The sequence below is a fragment of the Biomphalaria glabrata genome, chromosome 18, assembly GCF_947242115.1.
Source record: "Biomphalaria glabrata chromosome 18, xgBioGlab47.1, whole genome shotgun sequence".
Taxonomy (NCBI): Eukaryota; Metazoa; Mollusca; class Gastropoda; family Planorbidae; genus Biomphalaria; species Biomphalaria glabrata.
The window spans coordinates 2,354,899-2,377,392 of record NC_074728.1 but is presented as its reverse complement, the minus strand read 5'-3'; the positions used below and the strand labels follow the sequence as shown (position 1 = coordinate 2,377,392).

Genomic DNA, 22,494 nt, shown 5'->3' with positions numbered 1-22,494 from the left:
CTGCCTGGGTGGACCACTTCGGGGGCCCATTTTGAATTTGTCTTTCGACACAAACTGTCTTTATAACCTTGTTTTTTTTCATCAACTTATTGAATTTAACGCTCAGCATGTACACACTGTTCCTCTCTTTCTCACACACATGCATACTTTTTCATTCTTCAACACATACACATTTTCTCTCTCACAGGCTCTGTAGAATATTTGTATTACACAAATAACAAACTAGTGTTTAAGAGGGAAGACATATTAGGAACTCCATTTATTACGTAAACACAAGCTGTGTTGCACTGACGCGCTAGTGTGCAAATGTACATATAATACCAATATGTTACATCTCTCTTCTTTAATTCAGAAAATCTATTTATCAGAATAACTAACTAAGACTAAGACTAAGACTGCTTTATTGATCCTTACGGAAATTTGTTGTGATTACAAGGACTCGTTTCTCATATAAAGACAACACAACAGAAACATACACATAAATACAACAGACAACATGAAGAGTTCATTCAGCGACTACACACAGGTATCTTGGTGCATTTCATGTTCCCTGATCAATGAGTGGCGGTGATAGAGTCTGACCGAGTGAGGTACGAACGAGTTTTTGTACCGCTCCGTTCTTGTTTTGATTGACAGCAGTCGCCCACTTCGCGACGACCTGGCGTAGTTCTGATGGAGCGGGTGGCCGTTGTCTTCCAAGATTTTTTCGATTTTTCTTAGGCACGTTTGTTCAAAAAGTTCCTTTAAATGTGGTAATGTTGTGAGTGTAATTTTTGATGCTTTTTTAATGATGTTTTCTAGACGTTGCAACAGTTTAGATGAGGCGTTGCCTTGCCAACAACCTATTCCGTATGTTAGCAGATTTTGTACAGTTGCGCCGTAAAATGTCTCAAGGATCTTCTTGTTTAATTTAAAACTGTTGAGTTTGTATAGAAAAAAGAGTCGCTGGGCTGTTTTCTTTGTCAGAGTTCCAAGGTGGTCTTCCCATGAAAGCTTGTTGTTGATGATAACGCCTAGATATTTATATGCCTTTACTTGTTCTATAGATGTAGTGTTTATTTGCAGTTCACGTATAGTTTGTTTTTTCTTTCTAAAATCTATTATAAGTTCTTTAGTTTTTGTTACATTCAGTTCTAGAAAGTTGTCGGTGCACCAGTTTGTAAACTCTTCTATCGAGCTTCGATACTGAGTTTCGTCTCCTGAAATAAGACCGACTATGGCAGTATCATCAGCGAATTTAATGAGTTTAACTGAGTCATAGATGCTTCTTATGTCATTAGTGTAAAGAGTGTATAGCACAGGAGAAAGTACACAACCTTGTGGAGCACCCGTACATAGTACTCGAGTTGACGATTTGGTGTTGTTGACTTTAACATACTGGGGCCGTTGGGTTAAAAAGTTTAGAACCCATGCTTGTAAGTAAGAGCTTACATTTAAGTTACTCAGTTTGTTTATCATTAGATGTGGCTGTATGGTATTGAAAGCCGAGGAGAAATCTACGAAGAGGACTCGTGCGTAGGTTTTGGGTATATCGAGATGCTTATAAAGATGGTCCAAAAGCAATAGAATGGCATCCTCAGTTCCTCTAGCTGCTTTGTATGCAAATTGATGAGGGTCTAGGCTGTTATTGACTTTTGCTACAAGTTGTTTAAGCATATATTTTTCAAAACATTTCATAACAATAGGTGTTAGTACTACTGAGCGGAAATCATTTAAGCAATCTATTTTTGGTTTCTTAGGCAGAGGTATGATTTCTGAAGTTTTCCAGATGTTTGGAATTACGCACGTTTGCAATGAATGGTTAAAGATGTGACAGAAGATAGAAGAAATTTGCTCCGCACATAGCTTGATCAGCTTGCCACTAATTTTGTCTGGTCCAGAAGCTTTTGTTACGTCTATTCTTTTAAACAAACTAGTCAACTAAAAAGTCAAATCAGTTCATCACAAATCAAGTCTCTTGGGTTTGTTAACTGTTCTGCCTGAGCGTGTTACGTACTGTTCATGTGGTCTAGAGGTGTTAGAAGAAGCAGTGTGTAGTGGCGGATCTACATCTAGTGTAGTTTGTAATCTTGGACTCTCTAGATCTAGTGGTTCTGGTTGTTCTGAGATGTCATCTGGAAAGTCATAATTATTGTCAAATCTGTTTGCTTTCTCAGAAGACTTTTACATACATACATAAACCACACATACATACAAACATACATACAAACATACATATATACATACATACATACATACATACATACATACATACATACATACATACATACATACATACATACATACATACAAACCTACATACATACAAACATACATGCATACATATATATATATACATATACAGGATGGCTACCTGGTCGTGCGGTTTGCGCGCTGGACTGTCGTTCGGATTTATCGATCGTCTCGGGTTCAAACCCTGCCCACTCCCATCCTCCGTCGTCCTGCGGGAGGTTGGACTAGGAAGTAAACTATCTTCAACTCTGAAGGAACATCCGAAACTTTTCAAACATTTTACCAATATTTAAACATACGAACATACATACGTACATATGTTTGTCTGTAGTTGTTTTTTATTTGTAAAGACTCTGTTGATTATATTCAAGGGAGTTAATATTGTAAAGAAATCCTGCAGACGACAGAGATTGAGTTATTTTGATCACGTGTCCTTTGGTTTAGTTGTGCCCATGACGTTAAGAAAGATTATATCTTTCATTCCCAAAACAGAAAACCGAATAATTTGCAACCTGATTTATTCTTCTTATGTTGTCGACACACGTCAGACGCAGCGGCTGCCTTTTTTCTTCTTTTAAACCAAGATGCTTGGCCTGTAAGTGGTCCTAATGCCCTATTATTTAGTACTGTCTAGACGTAGTTTTCCTGGAGGATTCCTCATCTCCTCTCAAAAAATTGTACGTCTGAGTGTTTTTCTTTCTGTCAATCACTTCCTCCTCCTCGGTTAACAGTGGGAAGCGTGGTCGAGAGGCTAAGTGCGCTTGAACTTGGCTTGGCTACCTATGAAGCGGGCTCGTGGTTCGACACCCGACTCGGGCAGAGTAGTGTTTACTGAGCGCCTAAAGGCATCGCGGAAAACTAACTCCTAGATACCCTCCCCCCCCCCCCAACTGGTCCACAAATACGATTGGACCAAAAGCATGAAAGTAGCGCTATATACAAGCTATAAATATATACATATATATAACACACGCTTTGTTTTCTATGACACAATTTGTTTTTGTTATAAGCGAGGAAGATAGGATGTTGATATGTAATAAACTTACCTGAATGTTATGATTAAATACTGTGGGTTATCTCTTGCTAAGTGGTATGAACCTAATATTACTACAATTTGGTTGTACCATACATACACAAAGGCTGTGGGACAAAGATTTGAGACACAAGGGAGAGCCATTAATGAAGACAGGCGTAGAAGACAGAAAGAAACATCTAAATAAACCGCTAGCGGACAACGGCTTTGTTTGCAAGAGATGCGGGGGAAATATGTAGTGTTAGACACCTTATTTATAGTTTAGTTATTTAGCGACGCACCATAGAAGACGCATATTGAACGGGACTAGTGACGTTTGGGATATGTTGGGTTTGAGACCGGAAAATCAGTTAGCGATATAATCCTCCAGGGTAACGACGTGTTTAGTGACAGAGACGTTTACTGTGGCCTTTTCTTAGAATAAATACATGTTACATTGTTCTTCAGCGTTGACTACATCTCTTTACTTGTTAAATAGATGTTTATTGTTTTGTCTGGATTGTTGATCAACTACACGGAATACACCCGAACAATAATACCCAAACGCTTGCAGAGTAATTGGTTGAAATTCAACAGTCATCCATAGTTGACCTCAAGACAGCCTGAACAAGCAACATCACAGTAGGTGGAAACTGAGTCTGCATAGTCATGTTGAATTACTGCAGACATTCTTAATCTTCGGAATCGAAGACATTGCCATTAGTCGTGCGTAGCAGGGGCGGCCTCCTGTCTTGCACCCGTAATAAGCGGCAAGGGAAACTACTGGGAATTTCATCTCATTCCCAGTGGCGTAGCAAAACGCAGGGGCTCCCAAAGAGGTCCAGCCCCCCGCACCTCCCCCCCCCCCAAATGATTGAGAATTCCCAGCTACGCCCCTGCACATTCCTATTTTTTTAACCGCCACAAACACTGAAAGAACCGCCAGTCCACCTACAGGACACTGAGGGCCTCACGGGAAACGCGTGGAGGACCTTTGAGGCCATCCTCGGAACTCCACCTATGTAACCTGAAGGGGGCAAGGTTCACTACCTGCCCTTTACCTATGTACTTCCACTAATAGACGTCTCCACCTGGCGCCCCGTTGCGGCCTCAGGGAAATAGAATCCTTGGTAACTCGGCCACCGCCCAAACTAATCGTTATACTGGGGCCTGAACTCTGACCTGAAACGTCGCAACCTGTGGCCAGTGGAGACCAATAGCTCGTTGCCACGTCGCACATACCTTCAGGCCTTCTATAGCGATATGTCTCGGCACCTCACCTAATTTAATAATATCGTGTATAATTAAAGTGAAATATCAGTGAAGTAGAACCTTTGATTTTTAGCGGCCCCCGAAAGGGGAAAAGACGCTATTACTTTTGTGTGGTCTGTCTGTCCGTCCATCCGTCCGTTCCGTTTAGATCTCGTAAACTAGAAAAGATATTGAAAATCCGACATCATGATATTTTAGAGTTCTGATGCAACGGCTACTTTTTTGTTTTCTGAAAGCGAAAAATGTATTTTTAAAATAGACTATGAAAGCAGTATTTTTCATATAAATACACTATTTTTACAATTATTCACTAATAATAGTAACAAATACAGGAGGCTATTTGGTAAGGGAGAAGACTATTTAGAATGTTTTTAACGCATTTATGCAAACGGTTTTAGAATTTTTGTCATTTTTTTTTTACAATTGTATTGCTAAGTTAAGTAAGTTATGTCATTCTAACTGAAAAACATTTAGTATGCATATAAGTGGAATATAATTTAAAACAACTATTAATAATTGGCCTAACCTCACTATCACGTGAACTTAATAGCAGCATGCACATTGGTAAAAACTGGTCTAAAGGAAGAGGAGAATTTTTTTTTTTTTTTTTTTTTTTTTTTTTTTTTTACCGAAATTTTTTTTTTCTTGAAGCTTTGAATAAGACATTGACCCTTTACAGATCAATTAAATCAATTAGATAATCATTATGTGACATTAGTTCACTTTCACTCATCTCTTGGTCTGCTGGACCGTTGGGGCACCACACAAGATCTGTAAACCTTCTGTCCCCATTCTTGTCATTTGCCTTTGATAAAATGTCATTCTGATATTCTTTCAAAACTATTGAAACCTGCCTTTTTACCTGCCTGGGTGGAACACTTTTATACTAAAGGTGCAGTTTTTCTTTTCACACAAACTGTGTTTGTAATCTTGTTTTCCTTGTTATTTATTTAGTATACATATAATTGAATAAAATTAATAAATCTCCGTATTCTGTGGTATCAAGTCGTTGGTAGAATTGACAATACAACAGTATCGGCAATACTTTGAATACATTTTTTTTTTTTAATCGACTGAGGCAGGGTTTTGCCTATTGATTGTTTGTAGTTCCTAGTTTCTGAATTTTTTCTGAAAATACAGAAATGCCTTTTTACCTGCCTGAGCGGACCACTTCGGGGGCCGATTTTGAGTTTGTGTTTTTATTGAACTTGATAATTTGTCTATAAGATGTTTAAAGTATTTACTTGTTTCTTGCAATGTTACTTGTGTGTCAACGTGGATAGTCTTTAGGTGTCACTTTGTGTTTTTAAAGGCCTGTATGTATGATAGTGGATAGTCTTTAGGTGTCACTTTGTGTTTTTAAAGGCCTGTATGTATGATACTCTGTACGGCCCTGGCATTGTGGATGACAAAGAGTTTGGGCCTGGACAGTATAAAGATGACACTGAGCTTGCCACGATAATGGATATCTTAGCTTGCCTGGATAGTGTGTGGAAGACACCCGGCCCTCAAAATAAATAGGGCAACTGTGATTTCATCCCCTTTATTGGTTTTAATCCCCAGCCTCTTTTATTCTGGGGGAATCAGCTCTATGACAACGGATGCTTCGATCTAGGTCAACCTGTGTGGTCCTTTAAAGGGTTGGGTAGTGGGTGGTACCAGTTCTCAATCTGTTTCAAAACAAATAAGATTGATTCGTGTACTTTACCAGGCCTTGAGCCCGGAACGGATGCTTGAAGCAATTTCAGTCGGCTGTGTGTGTGTGTGTTGTGGGAATGGGTGGGGGGGTCTTTTTTTTCCTTTACATATATGTCTTGTTCTATTTATTGGTTTACTCACTATGTCTTAGGTCTGACGATTATATCAATCTTATCTTATCTTACCTTCTCTTATTCAGACGTCACTTTAAAAAAAAGTAGATGATTACGTCCTACGCGTCATGCATCTAGTCATGCATGTTAACCAATGACTTAAATTCTGCCAAGTCACTGGTTTTCCTGGCTGGCTCAGCAACCCAATACATGATCTAATAGCACTAGGGAAGAAGGAGTATTTGTACAAATTTGTCCTAGCATATGGAACGAGGAATGTGCCTTTATCTTTGTGTCTGAGTATTTTGTTAGGTTTTGTTTTTGTATTTGAAGATTATGGTTCATTGTTTTATGGATAATTGCTACTTTACTTTTGAGTCTTCTGTCCTGAAGGCTTTCTAAATTTAGTGATTTTACTAAAGGTGTTACTCTAGTCAAATGTGAATATTTGTCTGTTATGAATCTCACTGCTCTATTTTGTGTCTGTTCCACTTTCTTAATGTTTTCTTGGGTTGAAGGGTCCCAAACAGAGAATGCATATTCTATTATTGGCCTGTATCTACATATAGGTCTACATAGACAAGACTTATAATGCCTTAACAGTTCGTTTAGGGGGCGCAGTGGCTTTGGCTTATGAGCCTGCAAAGTCTAAAAGGGAAACTTTTAAAAATTTTGTTTATTTCCTATCATTGTAGGGTTCAGAAATTCGACAACCATTAGTATTTTTTTTTACAAAGCATATTTAACTCACTCTGTCTGTATGGTAAAAAGTTTGTACACGTTTTCTATGCAAAACGATCTCGGATCAATTTGAAATTTTGCAGTTATTTCCCTTGCTTGACAAAACAACAAGAATTAAAAAAAAACAACTATTTACTTAATTATCAATAGGATATTATTTAATGTGTAGGGTATCAAACAAGGGGAAGAAACTGTAGTTGACAGGTTTGATATTATATGTTGAATTCATCATCATCATCATCATTCCTTTGAGTTCCTCATGGAACATAGGGCCTCGACATAAACACGCCACTCTCCACGGTCTCTTGCTAGCTTTTTGATGGTGTCCCAGCTCTTCCCGGTCTTCTCTGCTTCTTCAAGTACACTGCGTCGCCATGTTCTTTTTGGTCTTCCTCTGCGTCTTGTTCCCTGGGGGTTCCACTCTATGGCCTGCCTAGCTCTGTTGCTGGTATCTTTTCTAAGGGTGTGACCAATCCATCTCCACTTCCTCTCTAAGATCTGCACTTCTATATTTTTCTGTCCACTCATCTCCCACAGTTTGGTGTTTTCTACTTTGTCATACCAGTGTATTTTTAGGATATTTCTCAGGCATCTGTTGATGAAGGTCTGTATTTTTTTGTTGTGGCTTCAGTTGTTCTCCATGTTTCAGAACCATACAGTAGGACAGCCTTGACATTAGAATTAAAGATTCTTAGTTTAGTCTTGTTTGAGATGTAAGGAGATTTCCAGGTTGGTTTTAGCTGTGTAAATGTCTGATGTGCTAGATTTATACGGCGTTTAATGTCTTCATCTGTTCCACCTGATATACTGACTACACTCCCAAGGTATATAAAATTTTCTACTTGGTCTATTGTCTGAGAATCCAATACTATGTCTCCACTTTGTTTATTGTTTACTTTAAGTACTTTAGTTTTTTGGTGGTTTATTTTGAGGCCTACTCTTTTTCCTACTTCGCTTAAAGCTGTGACCTTTTCTTGCATATCCTGTAGTCTGTGTGATAATAGGGCTATGTCATCAGCGAATTCCAGATCTTCCAGCTTTTGTGTGAGAGTCCATTGGATTCCTTTCCCTGCGTTAGAGTAGGCTTCTTTTGTGACCCAATCCAGTACTAGAAGGAACAGGAGTGGTGAAAGAAGACATCCCTGTTTGACTCCTGTTGTGACTGGAAATTCCTCTGACAGCTTGCCACAGTGGGTTACTTGGCAGGTGAAACCATCATAAAGGTTCTTGATTATGGTTATTATTTTATTGGGGATCCCATAATGTCTCATTACAGTCCAGATAGATTCTCTGTCGACACTATCAAAAGCTTTTTCAAAGTCAACAAAAGTTGCATAGAGAGGAGATTGCCATTCGACACATTGTTCTACAATTATCCTGAGTGTAGCTATTTGGTCAGCACAAGATCTCCCTTTTCTGAATCCGGCCTGTTCTTCCCTTAGGTGTTCATCACATGCTCCCTTTATTCTGTTTAGTAGGATTCTGCTAAAAATCTTGCTTGGTACTGACAGCAAAGTGATGCCTCGCCATTTCTCACATTGTGATAGATCTCCACTCTTTGGTATTTTAATTAGCAAGCCCTTTTTCCACTCACCCGGAGGTGTTTCTGTTAACCAAATTTTGTTGAATAGTTTGTGCATTTGGTCAACTATTTCACTTCCTCCTTCTTTTAGGACTTCGGGTGGTATGTTGTCAATTCCAGCTGCTTTACCTGTCTTCATTTGTTTGAGTGCATTCCTTATTTCTTCTTTTGTTATTTCTTCCATGTTTATGTCTAGTGTTGGTCCTACATTTAGATCTGGTGGATTTCGTGGTTTAGGTCTATTGAGCACTTCTTGAAAATATTCTTTCCATCTTTCAAGTTGTTCATTTATTGAAGAAAGTAGTTTTCCGTATTTGTTTCGGACTGGAACATTGCAATTAGCCTTTTTGGTACTGAGAAGTTTGGTGATTTTGTATAGTTGTTTTATATCTCCTTTACCTGCTGCTTCTTCTGCCTGTTCTGCCAGATTATTGTAAAATGATCGTTTGTCTTGTCTAAGCATTTTGGTGACTTTCTGTGAAACTGCTTGGTAGTCTTGTTTTGATTGTTGCTTGTGGTTTCTTGTTTTTGCTAGGTTAACTGCCTGTTTAGCGCATTTCCTTTCTTCGATTAATTTCCATGTCTCGTCACTAATCCACTGTTTTTTCTTCTTAGGGTTAAGGCTTAGTACTTCATTGCTTGTTTCAGTAATAATTTCTTTGAAATTTTGCCAAGATTTATCGACGCTTTGTTTGGCCTCATCTAGTTGTAGCACAGCAAATCTATTTTGAAGGGATAGTTGGAATTCCTTTTTAATCTGTGTGTTGTTGAGCTTGTCTAGGTCAAATCTTTTCCTTTTGTTTCTTTCTGTTTTATTGCTGGCCAGCTTCATTTTTAGTTTGGCAACAACTAGGTGGTGGTCTGAGCCAATATCTGCTCCTCTTCTGTTTCGTACATCTAGTAATGTGCTTCTCCAGTTCCGCCGTATGGTAATGTTGAATTAGTCCCCTTTATATTGTTATAACCCTATTGGCGGCGCGAAAGGGTTAACAGTATACGTGAACTGAGGCGATGGACAAGGGACAGTACTACGATTACAGGCAAATATGACCAATGTGATCGAAAGCCTGCGTGGACCAGAGACACAGTGTGTAAGAAAGGGGCAGTTCAACAGAGGACACAGAGGAGACCGGGACTGTAGTCGGCCATGAAGTCGGTCCTGGTAGAGTCCTCGAGTAAAACGTACGAGTCCAGGAAGAGACAGTAGAGTCTAGTACGGTGATATACAGTCTAACATTGTAGCAGTTGATTGTGTTCCCAATTGTGTCATATTGGCTGTTTTAATTGACCATTATTAAAGCACCAGATTATTTGGAGCTCTTGTTATAAGGTTCTTGATGTGTTAGATGAGCTGTGTTGTGTTTAGCAGTGTTTACAGAAGGTCTGAGTAGGAGAGATCGTAAAAATATGTATACACAATTTCACCCAGATACCCCATCCTTTCTCACCCCCCCCCCTACTTTCCATCAGGTTCGGTCAAGTCATAGGCTCATAACTTCATAGGTTCATAACTTCATAGGTTCATAACTTCATAGGTTCATAGGCTCATAACTTCATAGGTTCATAACTTCATAGGTTCATAACTTCATAGGTTCATAACTTCATAGGTTCATAACTTCATAGGTTCATAACTTCATAGGTTCCAAACTTCATAGGTTCATAACTTCATAGGCCTATAACTTCATAGGTTCATAAATTTATAGGCTCATAACTTCATAGGCTCATAACTTCATAGGTTCATAACTTCATAGGTTCATAACTTCATAGGTTCATAACTTCATAGGTTCATAACTTCATAGGCTCATAACTTCATAGGCTCATAACTTCATAGGTTCATAACTTCATAGGTTCATAACTTCATAGGTTCCAAACTTCATAGGTTCATAACTTCATAGGTTCATAACTTCATAGGTTCATAACTTCATAGGCCTATAACTTCATAGGTTCATAACTTCATAGGCTCATAACTTCATAGGCTCATAACTTCATAGGTTAATAACTTCATAGGTTCATAACTTCATAGGTTCATAACTTCATAGGCTCATAACTTCATAGGTTCATAACTTCATAGGTTCATAACTTCATAGGTTCATAGGCTCATAACTTCATAGGTTCATAGGCTCATAACTTCATAGGTTCATAACTTCATAGGCTCATAACTTCATAGGCTCATAACTTCATAGGCTCATAACTTCATAGGTTCATAACTTCATAGGTTCATAGGCTCATAACTTCATAGGTTCCAAACTTCATAGGCTCATAACTTCATAGGTTCATAACTTCATAGGCCTATAACTTCATAGGTTCATAACTTTATAGGCTCATAACTTCATAGGCTCATAACTTCATAGGTTCATAACTTTATAGGTTCATAACTTCATAGGTTCATACCTTTATAGGTTCATAACTTCATAGGCTCATAACTTCATAGGTTCATAACTTCATAGGTTCATAACTTCATAGGTTCATAGGCTCATACCTTCATAGGTTCATAACTTCATAGGTTCATAGGCTCATCACTTCATAGGTTCATAACTTCATAGGCTCATAACTTCATAGGTTCATAACTTCATAGGTTCATAGGCTCATAACTTCATAGGTTCATAACTTCATATTTTAATAACTTCATAGGTTCATAACTTCATAGGCTCATAACTTCATAGGTTCATAACTTCATAGGTTCATAACTTCATAGGTTCATAGGCTCATACCTTCATAGGTTCATAACTTCATAGGTTCATAGGCTCATCACTTCATAGGTTCATAACTTCATAGGCTCATAACTTCATAGGTTCATAACTTCATAGGTTCATAGGCTCATAACTTCATAGGTTCATAACTTCATATGTTCATAGGCTCATAACTTCATAGGTTCATAACTTCATAGGTTCATAACTTCATAGGTTCATAACTTCATAGGTTCATAACTTCATAGGTTCATAACTTCATAGGTTCATAACTTCATAGGTTCATAGGCTCATAACTTCATAGGTTCATAACTTCATAGGTTCATAGGCTCATAACTTCATAGGTTCATAACTTCATAGGCTCATAACTTCATAGGTTTATAGGCTCATAACTTCATAGGTTTATAGGCTCATAACTTCATAGGTTCATAACTTCATAGGCTCATAACTTCATAGGTTCATAACTTCATAGGTTCATAACTTCATAGGTTCATAACTTCATAGGCTCATAACTTCATAGGTTCGTAACTTCATAGGTTCATAGGCTCATTAAGAAAGATGAACACAATGCGCTAAACAAAAACAAGTGATAAAACTATGTCTAATCGCCAGTAATCGCACATATTTATTATTCTTATTCTAGATCTATTACACATTTAGTTATATGACTGTTTCAAACTAAATAATACATTACAATTAATATAACCTTGAATAAAAAAAAATATTTTAGCATATTTTTCTTTATTTATAATTTAATTTCAGTCATGAGGGTGTAAGCAACCAAAGCTTCCCAATTCTCCAGGTCAGAGGCCACCCGCACACGTGTGAGTCATCTTTAAACTTAAATAGGAATGTAATTACTGGCAGATACATGGCTCAGTAATCAGAATACTTAGCAGCTGTTAAAGAAACTAAAAGTCTAATGGTCATATTCAACGGCTGCCTATATGGATACATGAATAACAAATGTAGTAGATGGACTGTGAATGTAAAATTTAGTTATAGCGGACCGTGGCACACGTAGATTGCCTCCTCAACTGTGGACCTGATCAGTATGCATCAAATATAGTAGCCAGTCATAAATATGCCGATGAAGATACCCAGAGCGAATCACTCAGATTTAGGTTTTATTTGGGGATCAAATGTATTCAGCCAGTGAGGTCTGGAGAGATTATTTCAAATGGGGCGGCTTTGTATTGAATCTCGATCTTTTATAAGTAGTTGTCATGCATATTATTTTAATAAGCAGTGACGATTTAGTGAATATCTTCTTTCATAAGTAGTGCCAGTTTCGTAGCTGGTGAAGGCGGGTTGGCAGCCTCTGGTCGCCGGAGTGGTGTTATATGTTTATTAATATATTCGCTCTCGTAGCTTCGAGTTTCTACATGGAAGAATAAATATAAAGGAAGTTAATCATAAAATAGATACAAAAAAAAAAGAACTTTTACTATATTTCCTGTTGCTAGAAGTTTTAACATGAAAGACTAAATATAGAAAAATAAGACGTGATTATTGCGAGGTCGTTCTATTCACTTTTCAGCTTTATGATAAATTCAAATGTGTATAAAAGCACTACATACAATCAATGCCATTCTTCTTCTTCTTAATTGTCACAACAAATGTCGAGATATTAATTGCTTACTATTGACTGTTTTCTTGGAGATAATAAAATAAATATATAAACTATGGCTTTTTATATAGCGCTACTTTCATGCATATGGCATACTCAGAGCGCTTTGGTCCAATCTCATTTGTGGACCAGTGTGTGTGTGGGGGGGGGGGGTGGGGGGGATGGGGATCTAGGAGAAGGTTTTTCCGTGCTGACTTCAGGCGCTCAGTAAACACAACTCTGCCAGAGTCGGGTGTCGAACCTCGAGTCCCCTTCAGAGGGAACCAAGCCAAGCGCACTTAGCCTCTCGACCACGCTTCCCACAATAATAGAAGGAGGCGCCTACAGGCTAGCTTCCCCGGGCGTCCTTACGATACTTGGTAGTGAATGTTATCTAAACAGACCTCAAAGTTGCGAGGAAAATTAGCTTGACGCATAAAGAAAAAACTGAACGTTATTGAAAAAAAAATCTCACACTCAAATAGTGTGCATGTTTGGGTCGCAAAAGAAATGTAAATATGTTTATTAATATATTCGCTCTCGTAGCTTCGAGTTTCTACATGGAAGAATAAATATAAAGGAAGTTAATCATAAAATAGATAAAAAAAAAAGAACTTTTACTATATTTCCTGTTGCTAGAAGTTTTAACCTGAAAGACTAAATATAGAAAAATATGATCTGATTATTGCGAGGTCGTTCTATTCACTTTTCAGCTTTATGATAAATTCACATGTATGAACTCATTACATTTGAATAATGAAGTGTATTATCGCTTGCTGTTTAATGTGTGTGTTCAATCGTTTCACATGTTCTACATTTTTCTGTATTGTAACGTTTATTATTAATTTATTAGTAGTTAAAAATTAAGCAATCCATCACTGAGTATCGACACTAAAAAAAAAAGCGCTGATGAAAAAAAAATTATTATAAAACGGTGTTCTAATAACTTCAAAACTATTCACAGATCTCTGTGATACAATTGGATAGTGGGTCGTCAGATTTAACTTCTGACTCCAAAAATCTGTTATACACAAAATGGATATTAACATGTTTTTTTTTTAATATTATTATTATTTATTTTGGTTCTCTCCCTTTCAAAGACGAAACTATGAGTATCAATATGTCGAATGGAGGGCAGGTCGCCAGCAACACCTCTGACGTCATCGACTTGTCACCGCCTGTCTACATGTACGCCTACGTCACGATACTCAACATCGTTATCTTTGTGGTTGGCGTCATTGGCAACGTCCTTGTCCTAGTGGTCATCGTGCGCATGCGTGTCATGAGAACGAGGGTGAACTATTTCCTGGTAAGCTTTAAGCATAATAACATTTGATTTGCATAATAGCAAATGTTATAACTCGTTTAATGTCGTAACTTTTCTGGCTTCCTTGTGTCGAACACTTTTTCACTTTTTTATAATTACAATTCTGATAGTAACCTGTCGCAAAGATGTTTTAAAGGTTGATTTCACCTGGTACGATTAGACAAATGGTTTAACATGGTTTAACATTCCCTTTTTTATACCTACCCGAAATTAAGATTTCCTTTCTTACAAAGCTTTTTTCAATCTGTCTGTATGGATGAATGTTAAAAAAAATTGGTACACGTAATTTCTCATGCACCCAATATAGGATCAAGCTGAAGTTTCGCTGAATTATTTTTTTTAACCTGACAACACAAGAATCAATAGAAAAGAATAAGTTGAATTAGTTCCCTTGAGCCTTGAGGCCTCTTGAGCACCGAGTGAACATTTTTTTTAATGCATTTAAAAAACGATAATGTAAACATTCACCAAGATACCCCCTGCTTCCCTCCCCCTTTTCACAATTGGTCCAGTCAGGCGATAGGATCATAGAGCGTTGAGAAAGCTAAAAGTTAAACAAAAACAATTGGTAAAAATATTTTGTCTAGATTCATCGAGGATAGAATTATATAATTATCCAAACTAATTGATACAATGACACTTAATATAAGCTTTTTTTTAAAAAATGTATTGTTTATGTTTTTCTGTTTGTTTGTTTTTTAAATTACAACACTGCAGAAAAACACAGCTTTCCTCATGTAGGTGAGGTAGAAGCGTGAGCCTATACTGCCCATAGGCTACTACGGCTGACACATTGACCTAAGAAACATTAATGCTGAATTGGTCAAATGGTGATAGTGTCAATAAAGACACTTCCTCAAATGATCGTTTCCACCCGAGAGCCACGTTGAGGCAGAATAGTGTACCCGGTCTGCTGAAGACCTGCCTCCTGATCAGAACATTTCGAAGTGGACGCTGTTAAAGAGACTACAACGAATTTTGATTCTTTTCAATCAAACTTGACACTGGCATTGCCAGAGGATGAACATTCATTTCCATAATAATAATTAATAATTCGTAAACACCGTGAAAAGGCACTATAAAATAACGGTTTGTTTTATCTTTGTTAGTTGTTCTTTTGTTCCTTAATATTACGATATATATTTACTAATTAAATTACATAAATTAATAGTATGAGTAAACTGTATAATTCATTTTTTTTTTGTTTTTTGATTTTTCCTGTTCTGACTTCTAAATTAAACTTTATAAACATCTGTCTACTAGTTTCTTATCTTGTGACAATTCATGATCATTCAGAATATCGGAAGCATCACCCTAGCTACGTCACAGACAATTTTCCCAAATTATTCACACATATGTGTATTATTATTGTTTACATACCACTCAAGACTGACTAAACGATTTTGACGGGCGTTATATTGGATGCCATACATGACGTAGAATCAAAACAATCGACAACCGCTCTAGCCATTGAGGCGAGGAAAAAACGAAATTGTAATCACTTCTTTTTTACTTTTTGAGACTGTTCCAGCGCCGCTCTTTGACTGAGGAACTCTTTGAGACTGTTCCAGCGCCGCTCTTTGACTGAGGAACTCTTTGAGACTGTTCCAGCACCGCTCTTTGACTGAACACTGACTACTTTTACTATCACTGGCTTGATGTTTTATTTGTTCTAAGTAGGAAACCTGTTTGATTGCAGGCCAGTTTAAGTGTTGCCGATCTGTTAGTGCTGGCTGTCTGTCAACCTTCAGCCATGTTAGAGTTCTACACCAGGGAGCAGTGGGTGCTGGGATACTTCATGTGTAAGTTGAAGACATAAGGAGTCGAATTTCTCTTTTTATAGTTTTTTAGAAGAATTTTAATAGTTAATAATATGCCATCTTTAACGGCTAACAAACAAAGGAAATAAAAAACTAGATAAGACTTAAAACGACTATAAAATGAAGAATTTTTAACACTATCAACATAATTGATAAATACAACTTAAAGAAAACAAAACAATAACCTTTGTATCGGCTTTAGAAATATTTAAAAGAACATCGATAATCTGTTTCAGACAAAAGATCTATATCTACATATACATCATCTATCTATCTATCTATCTATCTATCTATCTTGCTCTTTTGAAATCAAACTGCCCACCATCTTAATTATAAAATAGTAATCTTTGATTTATTTGTTTAGGCAAGCTCATTCCCTTTTTAGAACACTGGACACTTCATGCATCAGTGCTTACCTTGTTACTCATAGGCTTTGACCGTTACTTGACCATCTGCCACCCTCAGGTCAGCTTTTATTATTACTGCTTGTCTTGTTAAGAATTAATACTTTTGAAGGATACAGTATTTACAAAGCTTGAATCAACTCCATCAGTCTGTCTGAGTGGATTCTTGTACAACTTATTTTCCCCACTTCCCATTCACGGATTAGATATTTATAGTGGTAATTAATTAATTTTGTTTGTGGTAATTAATTAATTTTGTTTTATTTAGAAAAAGGGGAAACATACCTTGCAGTATTGATAACTATCGCAACGATTATGCGGTGCTTCCCTTTGTATAAGCATTATCGTTTTTAAGCATTTATTTATTTATTGAATTGATTTCCGGCAAGATTTATTGTCATAGATCTATTACTGTATGGCTCATTTTTTCTCGAAAGAAATAGGATGCGCCAAGATAGTTCACTGGTTTTGGCTTGTTCTCTTTGAGTCGGGGGTGCTACTTAACAGGCCGATTCTTCAGAGGCAACGTTGGATACAGTTCGTGTATGTAAAGGCCTCTGTTTTAGGGGTAGCAGCTAGGGCGGATATCTTCCTGTATCTTTTGTATATGTCTACCTCAGTCCATTGGATCGTAGCGAGGGTCGTGCCAGCACGGTCTGTTTTATAGAATTCCACATACTTTCAGTAATGTCTGTAGACCTAAGATCCCACTTGCTTACATCTGTGTGGGTTAGTCTTGAGCCTCCCTTGGGTCTGACTCCATCAGCAAGCTCAGAATAAATGATTTTATTTGAAATCCTTCGCCTGGCATTCAGGCAGCAGGGCCGACCTGAGGTAATTGAAGGCCCTAGGTGGCTGCCTAGTTTGCCTATAAATAAGGCCGGTCCTGCTGGCAGAACCTCCAACGCTACTATCTAAATACACGGGCGATTGAGAATTGGTGTGAAATAAATGTCCCGACACGCTCTATTGAAGGATTCTATCCCGTCCTACAATTAATTGATTTTTGAATAAAATAAAATATACTTTGTTTTTTCAGATTCGAACCTGCCCTAAACACACTTGGCTTCTGCTGTTACCCGTTTGGATTCTGTCATGCTTCACTGCACTGCCCTTTATCTTCTTCACCAGCTTAGACGCCGGGAAATTCGTTGATGGATCTAATGCCGAGGTACGCTTTAAATAACAACCAAAAAAAAAAAATTAACGCCGCGTAAGCAATCGATAACTGGAAATGTCATGAATTCGGAAATAAGTGTGTAATTATAAAGAAAACAGCAGGCATTAAATTGAAGGAAGCTCCGATATTGTCCATTAAATAACGTGATTTGAAGAGTATATATTACACTGAATAGTGGACAACTATGTTTTGAGTTTTGAATTTCATAGTATGTTTGAGATATAGAGTAAAGAAAAATATACTGACCTTTTACCTTTACCTATCTTTTACTTTACTGGACCGTTGGGGCACCACGCAAGACTCGTCGACCGTCTTTCTCCATTCCTCTGTCTTCGCCTTAGTTAGAACCTCTTTCAATGGCAGGCCCGTCCATTATTTTATGTTGCAGTCCCATGCGTTTCTCTGTCTGCTTCTTATTCTTTTTCTTGGTACTGTTCCCTGAAGGAAGGTCTTTGCGAGCCCCGAAGATCTTCTAATATGGCCATAGATTTTAAGCTCGCGTTTTTTACGATAGGTAGTAGTTAATCATGGAGTCCGAATCGCTGCAGTAACCTTGTCTCTAATCTCTTGGTTTGTGATGTGGTCTTTGAATGTGATACCTAGGATCCTTCTGTGGCATCTTAATTCCATTGCTAGGTATCTGTCGGCTATTTTGTCACATTATAGACAACTGGTTATCATGCTAAACATAGTGCATTCTAGTTATATTTTGACTATTTATAATTTCTTTAATCTTCAGTTATCCTGTTGCTCTAGTAACCCTGTCTCCAATCTTGTCGTTTGTGATGCGGTCCGTAAATTTGATATCTTGAATCCTTCTGTAGCATCTCAATTCCATTGCTGGGACTAACTCTCTAGCTCTGCAGTCAGCGTCCAAGACTCGCAAGAATGTGGCCATGACAGGGAGAGCATCAGTCTGATTTTGGTGTCACCTAAGTCAGACTTTTAGATATAAGTATTCATAATAGTCATAGTATCAAATAAAAAAAAAAAAAACTTCTACCCCTGGGCCTCAACATACTTAAATCCGGCCCTGTGTACCCGTCAGAAATAGTTAGACTCAGACCTTTTTTTTCCATTGCTGACTAAGTAATAGGAGCGGACTGGCTACATGGACATTCAGGCGAATGCCCGATGGGCCGGTACCCCAATGGGCCGGTAGGGCCCATCTAAAGGGCCTCATGAATGCCACTATAAAACTTACTAAACGTATAATAATAATGTTATGTTCTTGTTATTTTCTTGTTATATTGTTGTTAAAAAAGGCCCTCTCAGCGTCGTGTTTTTTTTTAATCTTTCACAAACTCTACAGCATAATGCTAATTTAATCTAACACATTTTCCGAAATAATGTAATAGTTTACATCCCTAGACAGTGCTTCTGGTAGTCTTCATCTTTTAAGGGCTCACACTTATAGCGATTAAAAAGCAATTATAAGGCCTACTTTATTTCTTAAAAAGATACAGAGTTCATTGTATACTTGCGTTTAGTTATCGATAGATTATCAAACTTAACAGAATGACTTTGAGGACAGGTAACCCAGAAATGGATGTCAATCATTTAATATACAATTTAAGGGCCGGATTGTATAGAAATGACCGTGCCTAACACCCAGTCTGCCCCTGATAAGTAGTACATATTATACAAAATTATTCTTTTCTTTATTTGAACTGTTTCAGGCATGCAGAACCAAGGCTTACAAACTGCCTTCCAGAATCATGGTCACCATTATCTTCTGCTGCACCTTCGTCCTCCCCCTCCTGCTGCTCATCTTCCTCTACACTTCCGTCATCCTTGCCTTGCGCAGACTCAGCGGAAGTGACATCATCGCCGTCAAAGAGAACGGTCACGCCGATGGCCCTCGTAATGAGGTCAACGCGTCGTCTGCCAAGAGCAGACGTCAAGTAGCGCGCATGATGGTCGCCATCGTAGTGGTTTTCTTCCTCTGCCTTATGCCCTTTAAGGTGAGCTTGCAACGTTGAATCTATTAACCTTTTATTTGCGCATATTTGTAAGGTTCAAGGTTGTAGATCAAAATGGATCATACTTATACAAAAAACATATTAAACTGTGTTTTTTTTTGTTTTGTTATTAAGAGTTGAGTAAATGGAGTCCCAGTGCAGGATTTTATAGCTTCAAATATCCAAACTGCACACTGTGCTACAGAATGGCAGAGCCTGTGGCGCTACTGATCCCAAACTGTATCGGATATTCCGTTCCTTTGGTCTCATCAGCTGCGCGGAGAGGTGGGCGACAATGTTCCGACCATAGACAATGCCCAGGCTTTCATCTCGCTTGTCCGAGATGAACCATAGTTGTTCTACGACTAAAGGAGGCCAATATATGCATAAATCTAAAAGCATGTCTTAGATCTATTTGGGAAGAGAGAAATTGAATTACTCTAATTTTATTTTCTTTTTTATATATGAAGTACATCCCCTTCATCTGTCCCTTGGTATGTTGGACCGTTGGGGCACCACTCATGATCTGTTTACCGTCCTTCTCTATTCATCTCTATCTTTTTGCCTAAGACAGAATTCCTTCAATGACAGTCCTGTCCATTCCTTTATGTATCTAATAAAGTTCCCCATTTCAAACCATGTGGTCTATAGATCATCTGTTTCTTTGGCCAACAGTTAACGAGCAGGGTATCATGTAGTCAGAACAACATCCAACAACTAAAATCGGGTACCCATAAGAGTAGGTTGGTTTCAGGACCGCCATAGGAATCCCGAAGCTCAACTACCTCAATCTTCAATGAGATTCGAACTCAGGAAACAGGGTTCGGAATCCAAGTGAATAACCACTCTGCCACCGCGCAGACAATACACATTTGTATTTAGGCTATTAAAATTTTAATTTCGGGGAACGGTTTAAAGAGAAGTAGTTGTTAGACCTGCACAGTTTTGCGCAATCGTTAGATAGCCCTGAATAGTACCATGTGTTTATCTCTTGAATTCGCGCATTTTTACCTACTTAACGCATGACGATTGAACTGCTTTTGAAGGGTTCGAAACCCCTTAACAAGTAAATTTTTTCAAAGTGTGTTAAAAACTAAATATTTATGCTAAAGTATTAACAATTTCTACTGGATTGCATCACTACACACAAGGTCTATGTACTCATTGGTGTTCAATTCAAGGGAGACAATCGAACAAAAATTATATTAAAAAAAACGTGTCTTGGCTTTGATTTCTATATAAAGTATATGCTTTTATTAGAATATTTTTGTATTGTAGGCTTATTTCGTTTATATGTATTTCATACAACACAAAAACATAACTAACCCCCTCCTGAACAGTACGAAAAAAAAATAGTATGAAACCATTTTTAGTAAGTGGATTCTTAGGACTTTCGGTGTTTGTTTTGTACAATGATTTGTTTGTAAAATGTTTGACATGTTTCGGATGCGAAAGTCCAGCGCCCAAACCGCACGACCATGAAGCCATCATATATTTAGTACTATTACAAGACTGGCTACAGCCACTAGATCAACATCGAAAGTCAATTATACAGAATCAATATTGTCAGTTTCTGCTTGTTACTTATATTCATATGTTTTGTAATTTTATTTTTATATTTTGATTACTCTATTATATTCAAAATATTAAAATATTCACTGTTTAACAAAAATAGATGGATATGTGTGTGTGTGTATGTGTGTGTTTAAATAGATGATGTGTGAAACAAAAAAAAATCTTGAAAATGATTCTCTTATTTTGATGAAAACAGATTTTCACTCTGTGGCTCACGTTCGCTGAAGAGAAGAGCCTCGAGAGCCTTGGGTTTGAACCCTTCTACAACTTGCTGTCTTTATGTCGTCTGGTGACCTACGTCAACAGTGCGGGCAACCCGGTCATCTACACCTGGATGTCTCCAAGGTTTCGTAGAGCCTTCCTTGTGTCACTTCCCAGGTAATGTCCTCCACCTACCTACCTACCTACCCACCTACCTACCTACTTACCTACCTACCTACTTACTTGCCTACCTACCTACCTACCTATCTACCTACCTACCTACCTTCCTACCAACCTACCTACCTACCTACTTACCTACCTACCTACCTATCTATCTATCTATCTATCTATCTATCTATCTATCTATCTATCTATCTATCTATCTATCTATCTGTCTATCTATCTATCTATTTATTTATCTGTTTATTCCTCTTGCTCTCTCTCTCTCTCTCTGTCTCTCTGAGTATAGCTTTCTGTCCATGATGGAATATTTATTTGTGATTTCACTGCGTTGCAAATATTTGGGATTCTAATATTAAAAATCTAATGTTATTCGCTGTCATATTTCTGTAAACCTAAATGATTGTTTTTTAAGACTTACAAACGTATGTCATATTGACGTTGGTATTCAATTATTCAATCTAGACTTATATCATTTTTTTTGTTTAAATTATTAAGCTTTCTAATATTTGTTTTATTTTTATTACAGATGCAGAAAAAATGTAAAAGACAGAGTGTATTATATGAATTAAACGCTAGAGCTGTTGAACAAGGGATTGAAAAAGCGTGTCCCCCTGCTATGTTTTCATATATTGTACAACACAACAAGGCAGTGAGATAAGTTACGTTTAACTGGAGATAATTCACGTTCCAAGGGAAATAATCCACGTAATTCTTTTCTGGCAATGCCATGAAAATAGCAGGCAGATAACATGTCACTACAAAAGGCACAACGAAGTCTTTTGGCTTCTAGAAACTGTGTGCAGTTATAAAACCTATCCAAATGTTAGTGTGCAGTTATAAAACCTATCCAAATGTTAGTGTGGAGTTATAAAACCTATCCAAATGTTAGTGTGCAGT

General features: G+C 37.6%; 1 protein-coding gene across 1 annotated transcript in view; it reads left to right on the top strand.

Annotated features, from left to right (window-relative positions):
* The window catches only part of LOC106065951 (QRFP-like peptide receptor), a 77,444-nt gene extending 55,185 nt beyond the window's left edge, over nt 1–22,259 (top strand). Inside the window, exons 2-9 of the mRNA XM_056017127.1 lie at nt 12,100–12,161; nt 14,047–14,255; nt 15,973–16,075; nt 16,458–16,558; nt 17,537–17,668; nt 19,357–19,641; nt 21,410–21,591; nt 22,124–22,259. Of these exons, the coding sequence (XP_055873102.1) occupies nt 14,055–14,255; nt 15,973–16,075; nt 16,458–16,558; nt 17,537–17,668; nt 19,357–19,641; nt 21,410–21,591; nt 22,124–22,166 (1,047 nt within the window). The 5' untranslated portion in view covers nt 12,100–12,161; nt 14,047–14,054 and the 3' untranslated portion in view covers nt 22,167–22,259. The remainder of the gene's footprint in view (nt 1–12,099; nt 12,162–14,046; nt 14,256–15,972; nt 16,076–16,457; nt 16,559–17,536; nt 17,669–19,356; nt 19,642–21,409; nt 21,592–22,123) is intronic.
* The last annotated feature ends 235 nt before the right edge of the window (nt 22,260–22,494 follow it).